At 34.8% G+C, this 17392-nt stretch overlaps 1 protein-coding gene across 3 annotated transcripts in view; it reads left to right on the plus strand.

The window, feature by feature from the left end:
• The window catches only part of SLC39A10 (solute carrier family 39 member 10), a 135475-nt gene that overhangs the window by 97437 nt on the left and 20646 nt on the right, over positions 1–17392 (plus strand). For all 3 annotated transcript variants that reach the window (XM_045806371.2, XM_045806370.2, XM_087862222.1), the window contains 3 exons: positions 1511–1718; positions 13534–13703; positions 16186–16374. In XM_045806371.2, coding sequence (XP_045662327.2) covers positions 1511–1718; positions 13534–13703; positions 16186–16374 — 567 coding nt within the window. The remainder of the gene's footprint in view (positions 1–1510; positions 1719–13533; positions 13704–16185; positions 16375–17392) is intronic.

Genomic DNA, 17392 nt, shown 5'->3' on the forward strand with positions numbered 1-17392 from the left:
CTACAGAATGGTTCCCAGTCATTGATGTAGCTCCATAGTCAGTTATTTTATATATCTGATAGGTTGGTTTTCTCTATGTCACTTTATTGTAGGGCCTACTTCTTCATAATTTTTTCTAATGCCTTTGACAGATGTAGGGTGAATGCAAAAAGATAAAATAATAGGAAAGTCCACTGGTAATGGTGTGGTTGTGTTTTCCTTTAAAATTTTCATGTTCCTTTGGATACTTTCACATTTGATTGGTTCCTTCCCAATTTTTTTTAAACTTACCTTAAACATATTTATTTTTGTTTCATTAAAAGTATATCAACGTCCTTGTATAATTCTAATTTTTAGTACTTATTAAAGTTTAGAAAATTATTGAATTTATTTGCTCACATGTACAAAAAGCAGCACCATCTAATAGGGAAAATGACCTCATCCTTCCTGTTTCTGTCTCTATTATTGAAGTATGTTTTGCATCTATGGAAATATCTTGTGTTTCTTCCTTGCATAAATAATCAGATACTGGTTTTCAGCAGTGCAATTTTAAAATCACTTATACTTTAGAATCTTAGTGTACTTGTAAGGGAATGCTTTTATTTATTTACTACCATAGATAATATCCTAGAATCTTCTGTTGATCCTAACCAGGTGTTATCATTAATGTTACTCTTTCTGCCAGACTTGTGGGGTCTATATCACACATGTTGTTTTATATCTTCACAGGTCTGATGCATATTGGGAATTTTCTCAGGATTTCTAGAAATGTTCTGTGCACTGGATAGAGTAGTTAACCTCATGTTAAGACCTGAGATGAATACTTTTCTTGTTTGTATGTTTTGATTTTGTTTTTTGTACCATAAATAAAATCATATAATGAGGTAGCAAGTTAGTAAATAAGCATGCAACCAAAGTGTATGATGTGTGGGGGGAAAAAGGCACTACTATCTCCTTTGCCTTCATTTTAGATATTTGCTATATGATAGGTCCAAACTTGTTTGCTATTTGTTGTCTTTGTTTTGTTTTGTACCTAGAAGTACCAGTGGGTGAAGCTGCCGCCTTTTATCTTCCAATTTTAGCATTGGGCTAGAATTCCCCAATATGATATTTTTCTGGAGTACCTTAGGCAGTGAAAATGTCTCTATTGTATATTTTGATGTAAAATTGTTAAAGTACTCTATTTAATAATCTTGAAGGACTGATGATTGCACTTTGAATAGGGCAGTGATTTTTCTCTTCACCCTTTATGAATGTAGTTGTGAGTGGTTTTTATTAATTATTGAGAAAGTCACAATCTTTCATGTGTTGGAGTGGAAAATGGCTGTAAGTCCGTGTAAAGTCTTGGGTAGTGAAGTCGAATGTATTTCTATCATAAATTCTTAATGAAAAGCTTTATTTGTAATGGATATCGGTATTACAGGTTATTTTCAAATCATACTTAGAATAATTTATTATACAGTAATTTCTTTTTCTGCTTAATCTTCTTAAAATACTCGTTTACTTAATTTGTTTTATCAATTTTTTGCAGTGTTTGAACGTCACTCAGTTGTTAAAATACTATGGTCATGGTGCCAATTCTCCAATCTCACCTGATTTATTTACATACCTTTGCCCTGCTTTATTATATCAAATCGACAGCAGACTTTGTATCGAACATTTTGACAAACTTTTAGTTGAAGATTTAAATAAGGATAAAAATCAGGTTCCTGAAGATAAGGCAAATATAGGGGCATCAGGTAAGAAAGATTTAAGTTTTTTTCCCCCTCAAAATAGTCTCTGTGCTATTTTAAAAATGTAATTGAATTGGAAGGTAATTCCAAATTACTGTCTTCCTTTTGGTGACTTTCATGTGTTTTAGTCAGGATTAGATATGAATGTTTAAAAAGTATTGGGGGAAGACAAGAGGCACAATGCAGTTTACTTGTCTTTTCTAGGATTATGGAGAAAGGTTTTGCTATGGATACAGAACTAGATTAAAAAGGAAATATAGATTGTGGTAAATGATTCTTCTTGATGGGCAGATGTAAATAATGGGGCTGCCAATTAAGGTCATTTGGTATTAAAATTACTTTACTTTTTAGTAGAGTTGAGGGTCTCTGGTGAAAAGCTAAGATTAAGTTTATAAGGAAGTAAAAAGGGAAGCCACTGTGGATAAACTCTGTGAATGTCAGAAATGCCAATGACTGGCACATGAATTCATTATGGGCAATTTTATGGAGAGCTTCAACAAAAGTAAAACCAAAACTATTTTCAAAATTCTCTCTAGGCTTTTTTAAAACCATACCTGGTTGGCTAGATAGCTCCACCTTGATGTTCACAGGTATCTCCCACTTAATATTTCCAAAACTTTTACTCCACAAAAAGTTTGTACCTCTTACTAAATCTCAAATGCCATAACAGTTTTTTTTTTTTTTTTTAGTAAAATCTGAAAATCTTTGACCTTTTTCTCTTATGGTTTTGTTTTTCCTTTTTTCCCTTGCATAATCAGTTGTCAAGTCCAATTGAGTCATCTCTTAAATACCTTCTAACTCTGTCCACTCCATCATAACTTGGTTCTCGACTGAATTGTTGAAATAACTTCATAACCTTCCCTTTCTAAAATGCAAATGAGATTCTCTGACACAGAGTTTTTTCTTTTTAGTGACAGCTAACATACTTTAGTTAACAAACAAGTCTTGCAGGCATTCTTCTAAACTCACTGACTTTCACTTCTCACAACAGTTACATAAGTAGAGAATGTTCTCCTAATACCTTTCCCAAAATCTCAGAGCTAGTCAGTGATAGTGCTGGATTTCAAGCCGAGGGAGTTTAGCCATTTTGCTATCCAAGTGCTAAGTGTTTTACATGCTTCCCTCTTCCCCCCATTAAATTTTAAAAGTATTCTATGGAATTTGTTTTTGTTTAAAGATTTACTTATTTTAGAGAGAGCATTCGCACAAGTGAGTGGAGGGGCAGAGGGAGGGGGAGAGAGAGAATCTTCAAGCAGGCTCCCCACTGAGTGCAGAGCCAGACGCAGGACTTGATCCTGAGATCATGACCTAAGCTGAAATCAAGAGTTGAACACTTAACCGATTGAGCCACCCAGGCACCCCACTCTATTGAATTATTATATGAGGGAATTATTACATGATTCTTATTCTTTCAGACATGAAAACTGTGGCATAGAAAAGTAACTTGCCTACATGTCCCAGGGGTAATAAATGATAGAGCCCACCAAGCCTAAGGTTTGTCATAAATCCTCTGGGCAGTTAATCACTATGCTATTATCTTCCAAATTTAGTTAATTTGGATATCACCTTTATAATTTTGCCATGTATCTTTATACTAGTTAATATTTTTCATTAGATCTCTAGTATTTTTATTATATCTTTTATATTGTAAGCAGTAATGTCTATGAGAACGTGGATTTGTTGTGATGTGCTAGTTATATATTTTTCTCCCGTATTTTAGGAAACTGCATTATGCTATATTGTTAAAATTTCAAAGTCCTGTCCTTGGCTGGTCAGGCTTTCTAGGATATGATCCCTGCCTACCTACTTCTCCATCCTCATCCCCCACCATTCATCTCTTTCCTCTCAGTCCTAACCATAACAAACTCCTGATGATAGATTATTCTGTTTTCCCCTCATTTATCTCTGCCTTTTCATATTCTGAACCTTTCTATTTAAGTGACTACTGTGATTTCTCAAAGATTCAGCTCAAGGGTTAGACCCTCTGGGATAACTTACTAACCATCCTAGGCTTAATTAAGTTCCCTTCCTTGACACTGTCCGTATATCTCCATCCCAGTACAGAGCTTGGGGGATTATCATAATTGGATTTGTTATCTGTTTTTGTTGGACTTCAGTTGCTTAAAGGAAGTGGCTGGGTCTTTTGTTTTTTTTGTTTTTGTTTTTGTTTTTTAATTTTATTTATTTGAGAGGGAGAGAGAGCAAGTGAGCGAGCATGAGGTGGGGGGGGAGGGTCAGAGGGAGAAGCAGACTCCCCACTGAGTGGGGAGCCTGATGCGGGAGGGAGTCCCGGGACTCCAGGATCATGACCTGAGCCAAAGGCAGTTGCTTAACTGACTGAGCCACCCAGGCGCCCTGACTGGGTCTTTTGAACAAAAAGAAAGCATTCACATATCGATTGAATGAATAAATTGCTTAATATTAATCTGTAAACTTTCAGTTATAATCCAGGAAAGACCCTTGTTGAAAATGAGTCTTTGAAGATCATTTTATGAATGCAGTTGACCTTTGAACAACACAGATTCAAGCTGCATGTGTACACTTGTATGCAGATATTTTTCAAAAAATATATTGGAAGGTTTCTTGAAGGTTTGCAATAATTTGAAAAAATTCATGGATGAACCGTGTAGCCTAGAAATATTAAGAAATTAAGAAAAAGGTGGTATTGTAAGAATACAGTCTATAACACATATAACATACAAAATGTGTGTTGTTTATCTTAATGGTAAGGCTTCCATTCAGCAGTAGGCTATTAGTTAAATTTGGGGGGGGCGGTTAAAAGTTGTACTTGGATTTTTGGCTGCAGGGGCAGGGGTTTGTCCCCTAACCCCACATTATTCAAGGGTCAATTGTGTATCAGGCAGCTTATATATATATATACTTTGATAATACAGTCTTCTCAGAATGAGTGGAATTCTCATGGACTTCATCCTGTGCAGAATCACAATGAAGGTGTTCTGGTTGAAATGCCCAAGATGGAGTGGCCCTGTTACTTAGTAATGAAAGTGACTAAATTGATACGTGTGAATATGGGCCAAAAATGGGATTCTGACAAGATAAAAGATTGAAGAGGCAGAATTTAAGAAATTTTCAGAGCATAATGTAGACATGTTTAAGAATATCACAGTCCAGTGTACATAACAAGAGTTTTATTTGCAGTAGAGGTATTCATTAAACTTTGAAAGAGTACAGGTGAAAGGAAATGCTCTCCATATGAAGTCAGTCTCTTAGGTACCTACCTACTGGTCAGTTTCTTTGCAATAGAAAAATAACTTTAGAATAGATAAATTAATCATAATAGCCTGTATTTATTGGAACCATATCATGTACTGTTCTAAATACTTTTACAAGGATATTCAATTTGTTAAGCCCATGAGATGGGCACTTCTATTTACTTCTATTTGCTGAGGAAAGGAGGCTTTGAGAAGTTAAGGAACTTGTCCAAGTTTACATAGATGCCAGGTAGCAGAGCCATGACATGAACTAGAGTATTCTCCATCTAAAGCCTATAATTGTAACCTGTACGCGGCTCTTCACTGCTTCCTGATAAAAAGGATTTTAAGTCTGCTTTGCTAACATAAGTGACTGGGAGATAGAGCTATATATAGTTACATTTAGTAGTGCTTTGATAGGTATGCAGACGTAGCCAACAAAGAGGTAGAGGTAAGTATTGGTATAAGAAAGTATTGCTATAAGTGTAGATTAGTAAAACAAAACAAAACACCCAAGAATGGTCTTGCTAGGAAGTACCTATTCAGTTAGGTAAGATCAGTAAAAACAGAGAAAGTGAGTCCACATAGTAGCTTTGAATTCTGGTCTTTGAACAGATAAAATATGTTCCCTTTGCTGGCTTCATGTTCAGTGATCTTTGTAGATGAGTAAACACCTTAAAAGCCACAGTCTCTAAGGTGCTTATAAATTCTCACTGAGGCAGGAGAAAAGGGGAAGTTAGGTCTGAGATTATTTGACCTAAAAATAAAACACATTTGTTCTTTACATGGAAAAACAGACTGACAGGATTGTCACATCTAGAGTTAAAACTAATAGCTTTTTTTATTTTTAAGGCTTCTAAGAAATTCTAGTTGTTTTTACATCAGCTGTGGATTATGACTTAAAAGTTTCCTATGTTTTAATATTGACATAATCTATATATTCTATATATTTTAACAGAGTTGTTGACAGATGCTTGACAATCATAATGTTGAAAATAAGAAGTTTATTCAATCTGAAAAGCCTTAGAGGAAATTACACTTGCTTTGAAAACAAATATATAACTAATAGTGAATATTGATTAGTTGTTTGCAGGTGGTTATTAGCACTGTCAGAAATGAAACTTGAATTAACTGTGTCTTGATAGATGTTGATAATTGTTAGAGAGACTGCCCTGCTAGTAATTATTTTTAATGACTGCTGTACCATTAAGAAAGGTTAACTTGTTCCATATAAATCTCCCATAGTGACACAGCTACTATCTCAATACTGTTCAAAGACTGCTGTAAACCAACTAGGCCATATACTGTGTATGGTAGAAATCGTTTGTTTCACAAGATTGGCTCGTTTAGTCATAGAGTTGACCCTAGCTTAATTACCAAGGGGGGGGGTGCGGTTGTGAATAGGCCGCTAAGCATTTTCTGCCAATTAAAATGCTGAAACAGTGTAGAAAACTGCCATCTTGCACATGCTTTGAAACGAGTTAATTAGAAAGTTTCCACAGATGAGCGCTTCTTTTTAAAAGAATGCATTTTCTCTCTAGATAATGAGAAAGGGAGTTGGTGAATAAGCTTGAAGACCTTTAACGTTTTAAGTGACCTAATTTGCAGAATAAGTGAAGCTTGTTAGAGACATTTAATGTTTTTTATTGTATATGGTATCTTGGGTACAAATAAAGGAAACATTTGTTGTATTTAATAGTTTGCATATTGTTTTGCCTAAGTTTTAAAAAAATGCCTTTTATCGTTTGTTGTTATTTTGGATTTTTTTTTTCGGTTTGTTTTATACTAAACAAGTTGTGATTTAAAAAGCACAATAATTTGGTTAGAAATTAGAAAAATTTTATTACCTGAATGGCTTTTTTCCTACACCTAGGAAATTATGGTAGAGTTTATGTAAGTTTAAATGTAAATGTTATTAATCCTAAAAATAAGTGTTTATTTTTATTTTTTTAAAGATTTTATTTATTTATTTGGAATAGAGCATGAACCAGGGGACAGAGGGAGAGGGAGAAGCAGGCTCCCCAATGAGCAGGGAGCCAGACATGGGGCTCAATCCCAGGACCCTGGGATCATGACCCGAGCCAAAGGCAGACATTTAACTGCCTGAGCCACCCATGCGCCCCTAAAAATAAGTGTTTAAATGACACGGGAAAATATTTCAAGTACAACAAAATCAAAACAATGTTACTTCTCATAGGTCAAAAAGGATTGTAATTGTCCTTGAAGAAAATTTATAAGTTGTGAGGAGAATGACTGTTACTTAAAATTTCAGTGCTGGAAAGCTAAAATTACTTTAAAAAAATTAACAATAAGTCAGTATAAGAAAACATGTATTTATAATAACATACACTTGTGAGAGATAGTAGGGCTGTTTTACTAATGAAATAGTTGTAATGGAAAACCTATAGAAATACCTGGAAATCTATAGAAAATACCTAGAAATTAATTTTTCTGAAATGGGAAATACAGCCCTGTATCCCTTATTTCTCAGCACTGGCCAAAACAGGTGATAATTTATGTTAGATGGGACATAAATACTTTAACCTTACTCTCACGTATGTTGTCAAGTGACATTGAAATAAATACAAGTGTATTCTGATGATCTTATGTAGTTACTTTTCTTACAGATTCTCCTTTCTGTGGAGCCACCTCTAAGAGTTAAATACATAAGTGATAAATCACTTGGCTGAGAATTCTCTGAAAATACTGTAATTTAACAGAGAAAATAGTGGATTAAGGGAGGACTTTGGGTTTAGTTTTTACTTTGCCATTTTATTTTAGCTAGCTATTTAATTATTTTTTATTATGCTAAAATATAAGATTTGCCATTTTAACCTCTGAAATGTACAAATCAGTGGCACTTACTACATTAACAATGTGCAACCAACAAACTATTTTTTTTAAAGCTTTTGTTTTTGGGTAATCTCTATACCCAGTACTGGGCTTGAGCAACTCCAAGATCAAGACTTGCAGGCTCCACTGATTGAGCCAGCCAGGCAGCCCCAAACTATCTACTAAAAAAAATTTTTATCACCCCAAATAGAAACTGTGTAACCATTAAGCAACACATCTTCATTTCCTTTTCCTCCTATCCCTAGGTGACTTATCTTTTTTGTTTCTGAATTTGACTGTAGTATTCTAGATAGTTCTTACAAGTGGAATCATACAATATTTGTCTTTTTGTGTCTGGTTTATTTCACTCAGCATAGTTTTCAAGGTTCATCCATATAGTAGCATCTATTAGAACTCCATTCCTTTTTATGGATGAATAATATTCCATTATTTGTATATGCCACATTTTGTTAATCCATTCATCCATCGATGGACACTTGGTTGTGCCCACCTTTTGGCTATTTTGAATAATGCTGCAGTGAACACAGGTATACAAGTATGTGAGTCTCTGCTTTCAGTTCTTTTGGGGTATATACCTAGGAGTGGAATTCCTGTGTCATAGAATTGCCCAACCATTTCTAAAGTGACTGTGCCATTTTACATTTCTATTAGCAATGTACCAGGGTTCCAGATTCTCTGCATCTTTGCCAATGTGTGTGTGTTTCATTATTTTTTTTTTTTACTAGCCATTCTAGTAGGTGTGAAGTTGTATTATTCAACATTTAACATTTCTCTGCCTCAGTATGCAAATCTGTGAAGTAGGAGGCCATTGGTCTACATTAGAATTTTCCAAATCATGTTTTGTAGGATCCTGGTTCATTGAGATACACTAATAGGTTCCATGATCAAGTGAGTTAGAAAAATCCCACACACGTTGTTCCTTGCAGAGATTTACAGGGCTTATTAAGCTGTTAGAGGCTCTGAGGGAACTTGTTTATCCAAGAATTACCAAGTCTTCCTGATCATTAAATTCTCCCCTCACTCCCCTTGGAATACCACCTGAGAATTAGATGAGCACAGTTTGAGGAACACCAGTGTAGATTATTAAAGTCCTTTCGATCTATGCAGTATGACACTGCCAGTTTGAGTAGCTCCTGGTAAGCAAGGAATTGAAAAATTATCTTTTTAAGGGGGCAGAATAATTGACATCTTTGAAAACTTCTTTTTTTAAGATTTTATTTATTTATTTGACAGAAATAGAGACAGCCAGTGAGAGACAGAACACAAGCCAGGGGAGTGGGAGAGGAAGAAGCAGGCTCCCAGCTCCCAGCAGAGCAGGGATCCCGATGTGGGGCTCAATCCCAGGACCCTGGGATCATGCCCTGAGCCAAAGGCAGATGCTTAACAACTGAGTCACCCAGGCATCCCTCTTTGAAAACTTTTTTTATAATTTTCAACTCTGTCAATCAAGGGAAGGTATATATGGAGGAATAACTAAACTATATTAATAGTAGTCCCAGTCGTGCCCTCTGTTTTATGTACAAAATATGATACTGGAAGTTGTAGGATCCTTTTTAGTCCTAGAATTAATTTGTTTTAATCTATTAAAAAATCTTTTGAAGGTAGCAAGTATACTAAACATACCTCCTGTAGTTGGAAAAATGAGAAAACTCCGATTTTAAAAAAACTTATATAAGGTTTACAAATAATACAAATTATTTAATTTTAATCTAAGGGCATAGTCTTTTCTGATTATTGGCTTTTGTTGTTGGTCAGTAATCAGTTTATTGACAATCATTTGACTATGTGGTCAGAAAACCAAAAGCATTTAGATTAATTATTTTTTTAATAAATTTTTTTTTAAAGATTTTATTTATTTATTCAACAGAGATAGAGACAGCCAGCGAGAGAGGGAACACAAGCAGGGGGAGTGGGAGAGGAAGAAGCAGGCTCATGGCGGAAGAGCCTGATGTGGGGCTCGATCCGATAATGCCGGGATCACGCCCTGAGCCGAAGGCAGACGCTTAACCGCTGTGCCACCCAGGCGCCCCATAGATTAATTATTTTTTAAAGTGTTTATATGCGTGCGTGCGTGTGTGTGTGTATACACATACACATGTATCAACTCCTTTTGGAGGGGCCACTGTCCAAGCTCAATGTAATACCATTTTACTGAATGACACCCAAGTGGCATCATTGACATTTTATCCTCAGTAAATGGCATTCCCCCAAAGATTCATTGAGGATGGCACCCTGGTGGGCAGTGCTCTGATGCTGGATAGATTTATGTAAGGTTTTCTCCTTTTTGGGATTATGTTTTCTTGTATTTTCTGAGTTTCAGAGGTCAAATAATCACAAATGCCAAAGATTTTCTAATCATAAAATGGGCTTCTCTCTTTCAAGCATTTCTTTTCTTAGTTCACAGATTTACTTTTCCAAGTGGGTGAGAAAGATAATTTCAGAGCTGATACATAAGACAGTATACCTGGGAGTGTGTAATATGTGACATGTACTCATTTGTGCACACATGAACTCATACACCCTTTCGCACTCATACCCTCCCTCAACTATTTGTGTAAGCACTTGGGTAATTTAATGTGTCAGTCTGTCAGTGATTGGTCTTAAGTTACAATATGTTTAGCTCACCTGTCATATTGGCAAATAGATGTTTCACGAATTAAGTTGTGGTTGGTTTGTCATTTGGTAACTTGGTTTTTAGCTAATAAACCAAAAGCCATTTGAGACTCTAAATCATCTCAGAATAGTGCAAAATGTTTATGGTTTCATAGACTCTTTCTTGGACTTTTCTTCACATTCAGAACACCCTTAGGCAGAAGTTAATATATGAGAATTTTAGAAAGGAAATATTTGCTTAGAATAATGTTCATTTTCAGATATAATTTTTGTGATTAGGGAATTGAATCAGATTTTCTCTCAATTTTTTAATGATTAGATTTTTAGAAATATGTTTATAAGAATGTATGTTGGTTTAATAGGGTCTTACTTTGTAATCTCAAATTTTAAAATAATTTATTAAAGTATTTTGTGTAAGTTAATCATCTTAAATATCTACCGTATCTAAATTAATGGTATTCTTTATAATAAGATTTAGAAATTTAATTTCTGTTGGCAGATATCTTAAAAAGCAAATCCAGAGAGGAATGAATATGTATTTCCCAGTGTAGAATATAATATAACCTCAGAAAAAAGAAAAGAAAAAAGTAAGATTTATCCAACTAGATTTTAGTAAATGTGGATTCTAATTTAGTATCTTAATCTGGTTAGATGAATTGTCTTGGACATGGGGACATAGGAATAAAATAAGAAATACTTTTATTCGATAATTTTGGTGACTAATTCCAGTGCATTTTTGAACAAAATAATTCTGATTAATAAAAATTTCTAATAATTATGAGAAGTTATAAAATTTGTTTATATAGTATATTTTAGGTTTCATTTGTACTTGTGGCGATCCCCATCTATATATATATTAGTATGTATAGAATATCTTGGAATATGAATTACTGGCTCGTCTAAGTAGTTTTTAGTGCTGTTTTTCTTTAAGTTCTTAATTGAAGATTGATTGTTTTGAGAAAAAGTGCTTCTAAATTGAATTATTGCCAAAGTAAGGAAAAATATATTTGGAAAGGGAGAGCTGTGTATTAATATATGAGACATATTACCTTTAAATGTATTTATTACCAGCCTCAGTTTGTCCCATTTAGTTATTACAGGTATCTTTTGTCCCCTTTTTCTCCATTAGCATGATTGGAGCTACAGAGCTGTGGTAGTTTTGACAAACCTTTGTTGGTTTAGTTGCCCATAACTTTATTGGCTCCCTGAATTTATGTATACCAGTGGCCACTTTACTCCAGCCAATTTCCTCAGGCTCTCCCACTGATTTTATTGTTCTGTCTGTGCTTGGGGGCAAGGAGATAAACTAACTTGGCCATCATTATTAAGTCAATTTTTAAACCTTATTTGACCTTCTATTTTTCTTTTTAGAATATGGTTTTTGACCTCCGTTTCCTTTTGCCTTAGTCCCAACCATAGTTGGGGGAATCCTCATCTTACCCTTTGGTTTCACTAACAAGGATCTTGACTCCATAATCTTTTTCCTTTCCGTCTTCTTCCTTCCTCCCAAATCTTTGCAAGTATTACAGCCACTGAATCCAAATTCTGGTTGTGTGTTTCCATCTTCTTTTGGCCTTTTAGATTACCCATGTTTGTATTAGAAATTATACGTTAGATACGGGATAAACCATAGAGCTTCCATTAGTAGTAGATGACCTGTTGTTTTAATCCTGTGAGCTAATTTAGTTTAGAATTAGTTAATAGTGTTAATGTTATTGGATACTGTGTCTAAAATGTCCAGTGAATAAACACAATTGTATTGATAAAACTCAGCATTGAATGGGTCAATTAAAATTTCATTTCCTTACCTATCCTTACTTCTGTCTTTGACAAGTTTTTACCTTGTTGAAGAAATGAATTTTCCTTTGTTCTCTTACCATAACACTTAACATAAAATCTCTGAGCAGATTTACAGTCCCGTTGGGTTTGATGAGAAAAACAGCATTTTAGATTAAAAACTTTACAAAATTATCATTCTTTAGTGAAATTTTCTATAGGCAAAAATTAAGCAGAATTTTTAAAGTTAAAACATTTCTATTTCTTTTAAACCATTAATACAAAGTAATCTCACTTTTTTTTTTTTTTTTTTTTTTTAAAGAGAGAGAGAGAGCATGTGCCTGTGCATGTGACCTGGGGCAGGGTGGGGGCGAGGGGGCAGAGGGGGAGAGAGAATCTTAAGCAGACTCCATGTCCAGCATAGGGCCCAACACGGGGTTGATCTCACCACCCTGAGATCATGACCTGAGCCAAAATCAAGAGTTTGAACTTAACCTACTGAGCCACCCAGGCTCCCCTAAAGTAATCTCACTTTAAGTGAAAATGTCCCACCCCTGAACCACTGGCATTATTTCTGGTATCTAATCTGCTTATAAAGAGCTTAAAGAAATGTGCAAAGAATTCCCCCTTTTCCATCACACTTGTGTTTTTCACAAATCATATTGTGAAAACATTTCTCTTGTGTTCTGATTCAGTTAAAATTATATAGTAAAATTTTTAAAAACTAGAAAATGGTACAGAAGGCCAAATTGGAGGAAAGGGAGTTTGGAGCTGGTTATATCAAGGGAATAGGACTGAATTATCCTTTGTGAAAATAAGAAATGAAATACAAAAAAACTAACAGTAATAGGCTTTTTTTGTATCTCTTTTGAATATATTTCTCTTTTGGAGTGATATGTTAAGCTTCTTAAACTTTGTATTATAAAGATTTACAAAGATAACAGTAGATACTTGGCTTCCTTTAATGATCACAGGAGAGTTTTATAATTATATTCTCTAAATAAACAGTTTTATTGCTCTGGCTTTACCTTGGTAAAATTTTATTTATAGTCTAGATATTAAGAGTGAATCACAGCCTGAAGTCATTTTAAGTCCCTGTTTCTGATAAGGTGGGCTACTGAAAGTACTATTTATAACTATATAAGGAAGGTCTGAATTTCTTAATTCTTTAAGTATTCAGGTCGGTTATGCAATTGTTTTATTTTGTTTTTAAACACAGCAGTGCCAAAATGTAAAACTTCTTAAAAAGCATAGTCGGGGTAAGATAATCTATCTTCCATGACTCATTTATCTTATGTTGATTGTTCTTTAGAGCTGTTTGGTTTATATTGTCATATTAATGTTGACTGTTAATTTCTTTCCTACAGCATGGATCTGTGGTATCATTTCTATCACTGTCATTAGCCTGCTTTCCTTGCTAGGCGTGATCTTGGTTCCCATCATTAACCAAGGATGCTTCAAATTTCTTCTCACATTCCTTGTTGCACTAGCTGTAGGAACAATGAGTGGAGATGCCCTTCTTCATCTACTGCCCCATGTAAGAAAACTTTTTAATCTTTAAAAAATAATAATAATGAAAATATTTAAGCTAAAAGTTTCATTAGCAAGCTGTGTAGCACACTAATCTAGTATTTGTTTTATTTGCTTGTAGGATGAAGTATTTTTCCCCACTTGCATAGTTTTACTAGCAATATTTTTGAAACAGATTGAATCATTAGGTTTTAAAATAGCAACAAAAATTGGTGACATCAGTTTTACTTTTTCCCTGCCACAGTGTATACATACCAAATCACCATGATGTACACTTTAAATATCTTAGAGTTTTATGAGTCAGTTTAACCTCTGTGAGAGCTGAAATCGAAAAAAAATTGCTCTGTTAGCAGTTCTGAAAATGAATACTTAGAAAGATACACCACTCACTGATTTTTATCTGTATGGTGTATCAAGAAAGCCTGTAGAACAACTATGGAAGAGGCCTCATAATGCTTGTGCTGTGTATATAACCAGTGTGCCACATTCATCTTTACTTGTTCAGGAATAGGCTGACTTGCTCAGTTAACAATTTTAGGCATTTAGCTCTTTACACTTGGGGCCGTTATCTTTTCACCTGGCATACCACTTGTTTTCTTCCATCCCAGGACAGTTCTTTGGGTTTTTTGTTTTTTGTTTTTTGTTTTTCCTTTTCTGTTTTTAAAGATTTATTTATTTATGAGAGAGACAGCATGTGCGTGTGCGTGTGAGTGAGGGGAGGGGCAGAGAGAGAGAGACTCATCAAGCAGACTCCCTGCTGAGTGTGGAGCCCCACCCCGGGCTCCATCCCAGCACCCATGAGATCATGACCTGAGCTGAAACCAGGAGTTGGAAACTCAACCGGCTGACCCAGGTGCCCCATATTCCAGGACGCTTCTAATGATATGATCTTATGGCCACACTCCTAGTGCCCTTTGCTTATCATCCTCCCAGTTAGGAGTGTTTTATCCAGTGTTACTGCTTTTACTTCAAATTATGAAAATACTGGGGCTTTTTGTTTTCCAAATGTAAAATTACAGGTTTGGACTTTATTTTATATTCTTACTACCTTCTTTTGGAAAAATTGGGAGACAGAATTGTATTTCTTTTTTTTTTTTTTTTTTTTTTTTTTTAAGCAATCTATGTACCCAGCATGGGGCTGGAACTTACAGCCCAGAGATCAAGAGTTGGAATCTCTACCAGCTGTGCCAGCTAGGCACCCCCTAAACTGTATTTGTGTGTTTTGTATAATCCTTCCCTTCTTCACTTCTGGTTGAGGATTCCAGATTTGGTATCTGGAATAATATATGGAACTGCCTTAAAAATTTGATTAATTAATCTTAAAATTGTGATTATCAGTTTTTTTGATAAGTTAATTATTGTTGTTTACTTATTTTCCCCTTTATTCCCAACCCTTGCTTACCCTTTTTACCAGTCATCAAGAACAGCAACAGTTTCAAAACTGGGCCTAAAAAGAACAGTTGAAGTGAGAATAGTCTTTAAATGCTATTTAACTTTTTTTTTTTTCTTAAGAAGTATTAATTACTTAAAGCTGTAACCTTTTTGAATGGCCTTGCTGCCTTTGAGAAGTTTAGAAACCTTCGGGTGGCCCCTAGCAAATGGAGAAGGAATACAAATGTTATAAGGAAGGAAAATACTTTTAGACTAATTTTTTTTTTTTAAGATTTTTATTTATTTGACAAAGACAGCCAGCGCGAGAGAGAGGGAACACAAGCAGGGGGAGTGGGAGAGGAAGAAGCAGGCTCATAGTGGAGGAGCCTGATGTGGGGCTCGATCCCATAACGCCGGGATCACGCCCTGAGCTGAAGGCAGACGCTTAACCGCTGTGCCACCCAGGCGCCCCTACTTTAGACTAATTCTCTAACTTTTAAGGTTCACTATTGTGAAACTTACTCATTTCACAATTAAAAAATAACTTTTTTCTATACATTTATTTTTGCTAAAGCTTTAAAATGTAGAAAATTAAACACATGTGTAAGTATATATTTTCACTATTGTCCCACAGTATAAGCACAGGTAGCATCTCATCACTTCTTTAAAGTAACTTATAAGAGAAAAACATAAAATTATAATCAATTTAAGAAAAAATTAGATTATAGGGAGTCACAGGTTATGACCTGCTGGTGAATTCATTTATTTTTACTAAATGTTAGGCGTCTGGGTCTTGTTTACTTCAGTTTACAAAGGACCCCTTGCTCCCTAATATCTTGCTGCTGCTTGTTTCTCTCACGGTAGTATGTATCTTAAACCCCTGTAGGCATTTGAGTTCGTGGTCCTTGTCTCAGAGTTACCATGAAATGTAATACTTTCTAAGCCACTGAGGACATCAGAATTAAGTAGAAGGCTTGCTTATATTTAAGTGAGATAATATTTAGAGAAGCACTTTAAAAATTGAAAGGTATTTTTTTCTGTGTCCTCTAGGAGATTATAATTGCAAAATTTTAAAAAGTATTTTTAATTACTTGTTCAGAAGTTTTTGTTCTTAATAGTCTCAGGGTGGACATGATCATAGTCATCAACATGCTCACGGGCACGGACATTCTCACGGACATGAATCTAAGAAGTTTTTGGAAGAATATGATGCTGTATTGAAAGGACTTGTTGCTCTAGGAGGCATTTACGTGTTATTTATCATTGAACACTGCATTAGAATGTTTAAGCACTACAAACAGCAAAGAGTAAGTATTTTTTAATGGCTTGTTCCATTTTCTGAGATATAAAACTTAACCAAAAAATCATTTTCTGACCACATGCTTAATTGTGATATTGGTGTGTATTAAAGGAAACATTGACTTGGTCTTTGCCATTTTTTTTGTCATTACGTTTGTCATTTATAATCAAGATATGGTAGTCTTAGTTTTAGTTACTTTGTTAGATTTTTTTTCTAGTTGACCTAAATAGGCTAGAAAAAGCTATTGGCCAATTTCTGCTTATTTCAAAAAACTAAAAATGTATAAATAGAAACAAGTCTCATTGGTCCACTTAGGTCATATTTTTCAAGGATAAGTGGCTTTTATTGTCCTGTCTTTCAAGAAAATGTCCTGTCTTTCTTTATCAGAAATGCTAATGGTAGAAGCACTAGAGGTGAGAAGGATTTAAATCTGGAGGGCTTTGTAGGAAGGAAATACAATGAAAGAAATGGTGATGAACCTCTTGGGAAATGATGTTTAGACTATTGATTAAATACCCTGCTTGTCATGAGCTGTGTTTCATGGCACATTTGTGAGAATAAGATAAATATCTAAAATAATTTTTCCCCTAAGATATTTCAGGGCTACTACTACTGACCTGATTTACACCCTTCCCTTTTCACTATGGTTCACGTCTGTCTCTAAAGCTCTGTCCTGAGTACATCTCACTAACATGTTTGTGATACTAGTGCTGATTATCTTCATTTTGCTGGTTCACTACAAATATTCAAAAAAAAAAAAAATCTTTTCCCTCAAGAACAAAGGATAGTTATGATCATAATATATATATATATGGTCCACTCTTACAGTACAACCTTTATGTCATTTTTATGTGTATATTTTACTTGTGTATGTATGTGTGTTTTTCTTTGAGATAAAAAGGGTTTAGAACAGAGCTCTAAACTGAGATTCAGGGGGAGTGATTCTAATTCCTGCCCAGGCACAAACTAGCTGTGAAACTATGACTCATTCGTCATGATTTCCAGTTGCTATGTAAATCTGTGGG

Source organism: Ursus americanus, chromosome 1, assembly GCF_024610735.1.
Source record: "Ursus americanus isolate L20-20 chromosome 1, mUrsAme1.1.p, whole genome shotgun sequence".
NCBI classification, from domain to species: domain Eukaryota; kingdom Metazoa; phylum Chordata; class Mammalia; order Carnivora; family Ursidae; genus Ursus; species Ursus americanus.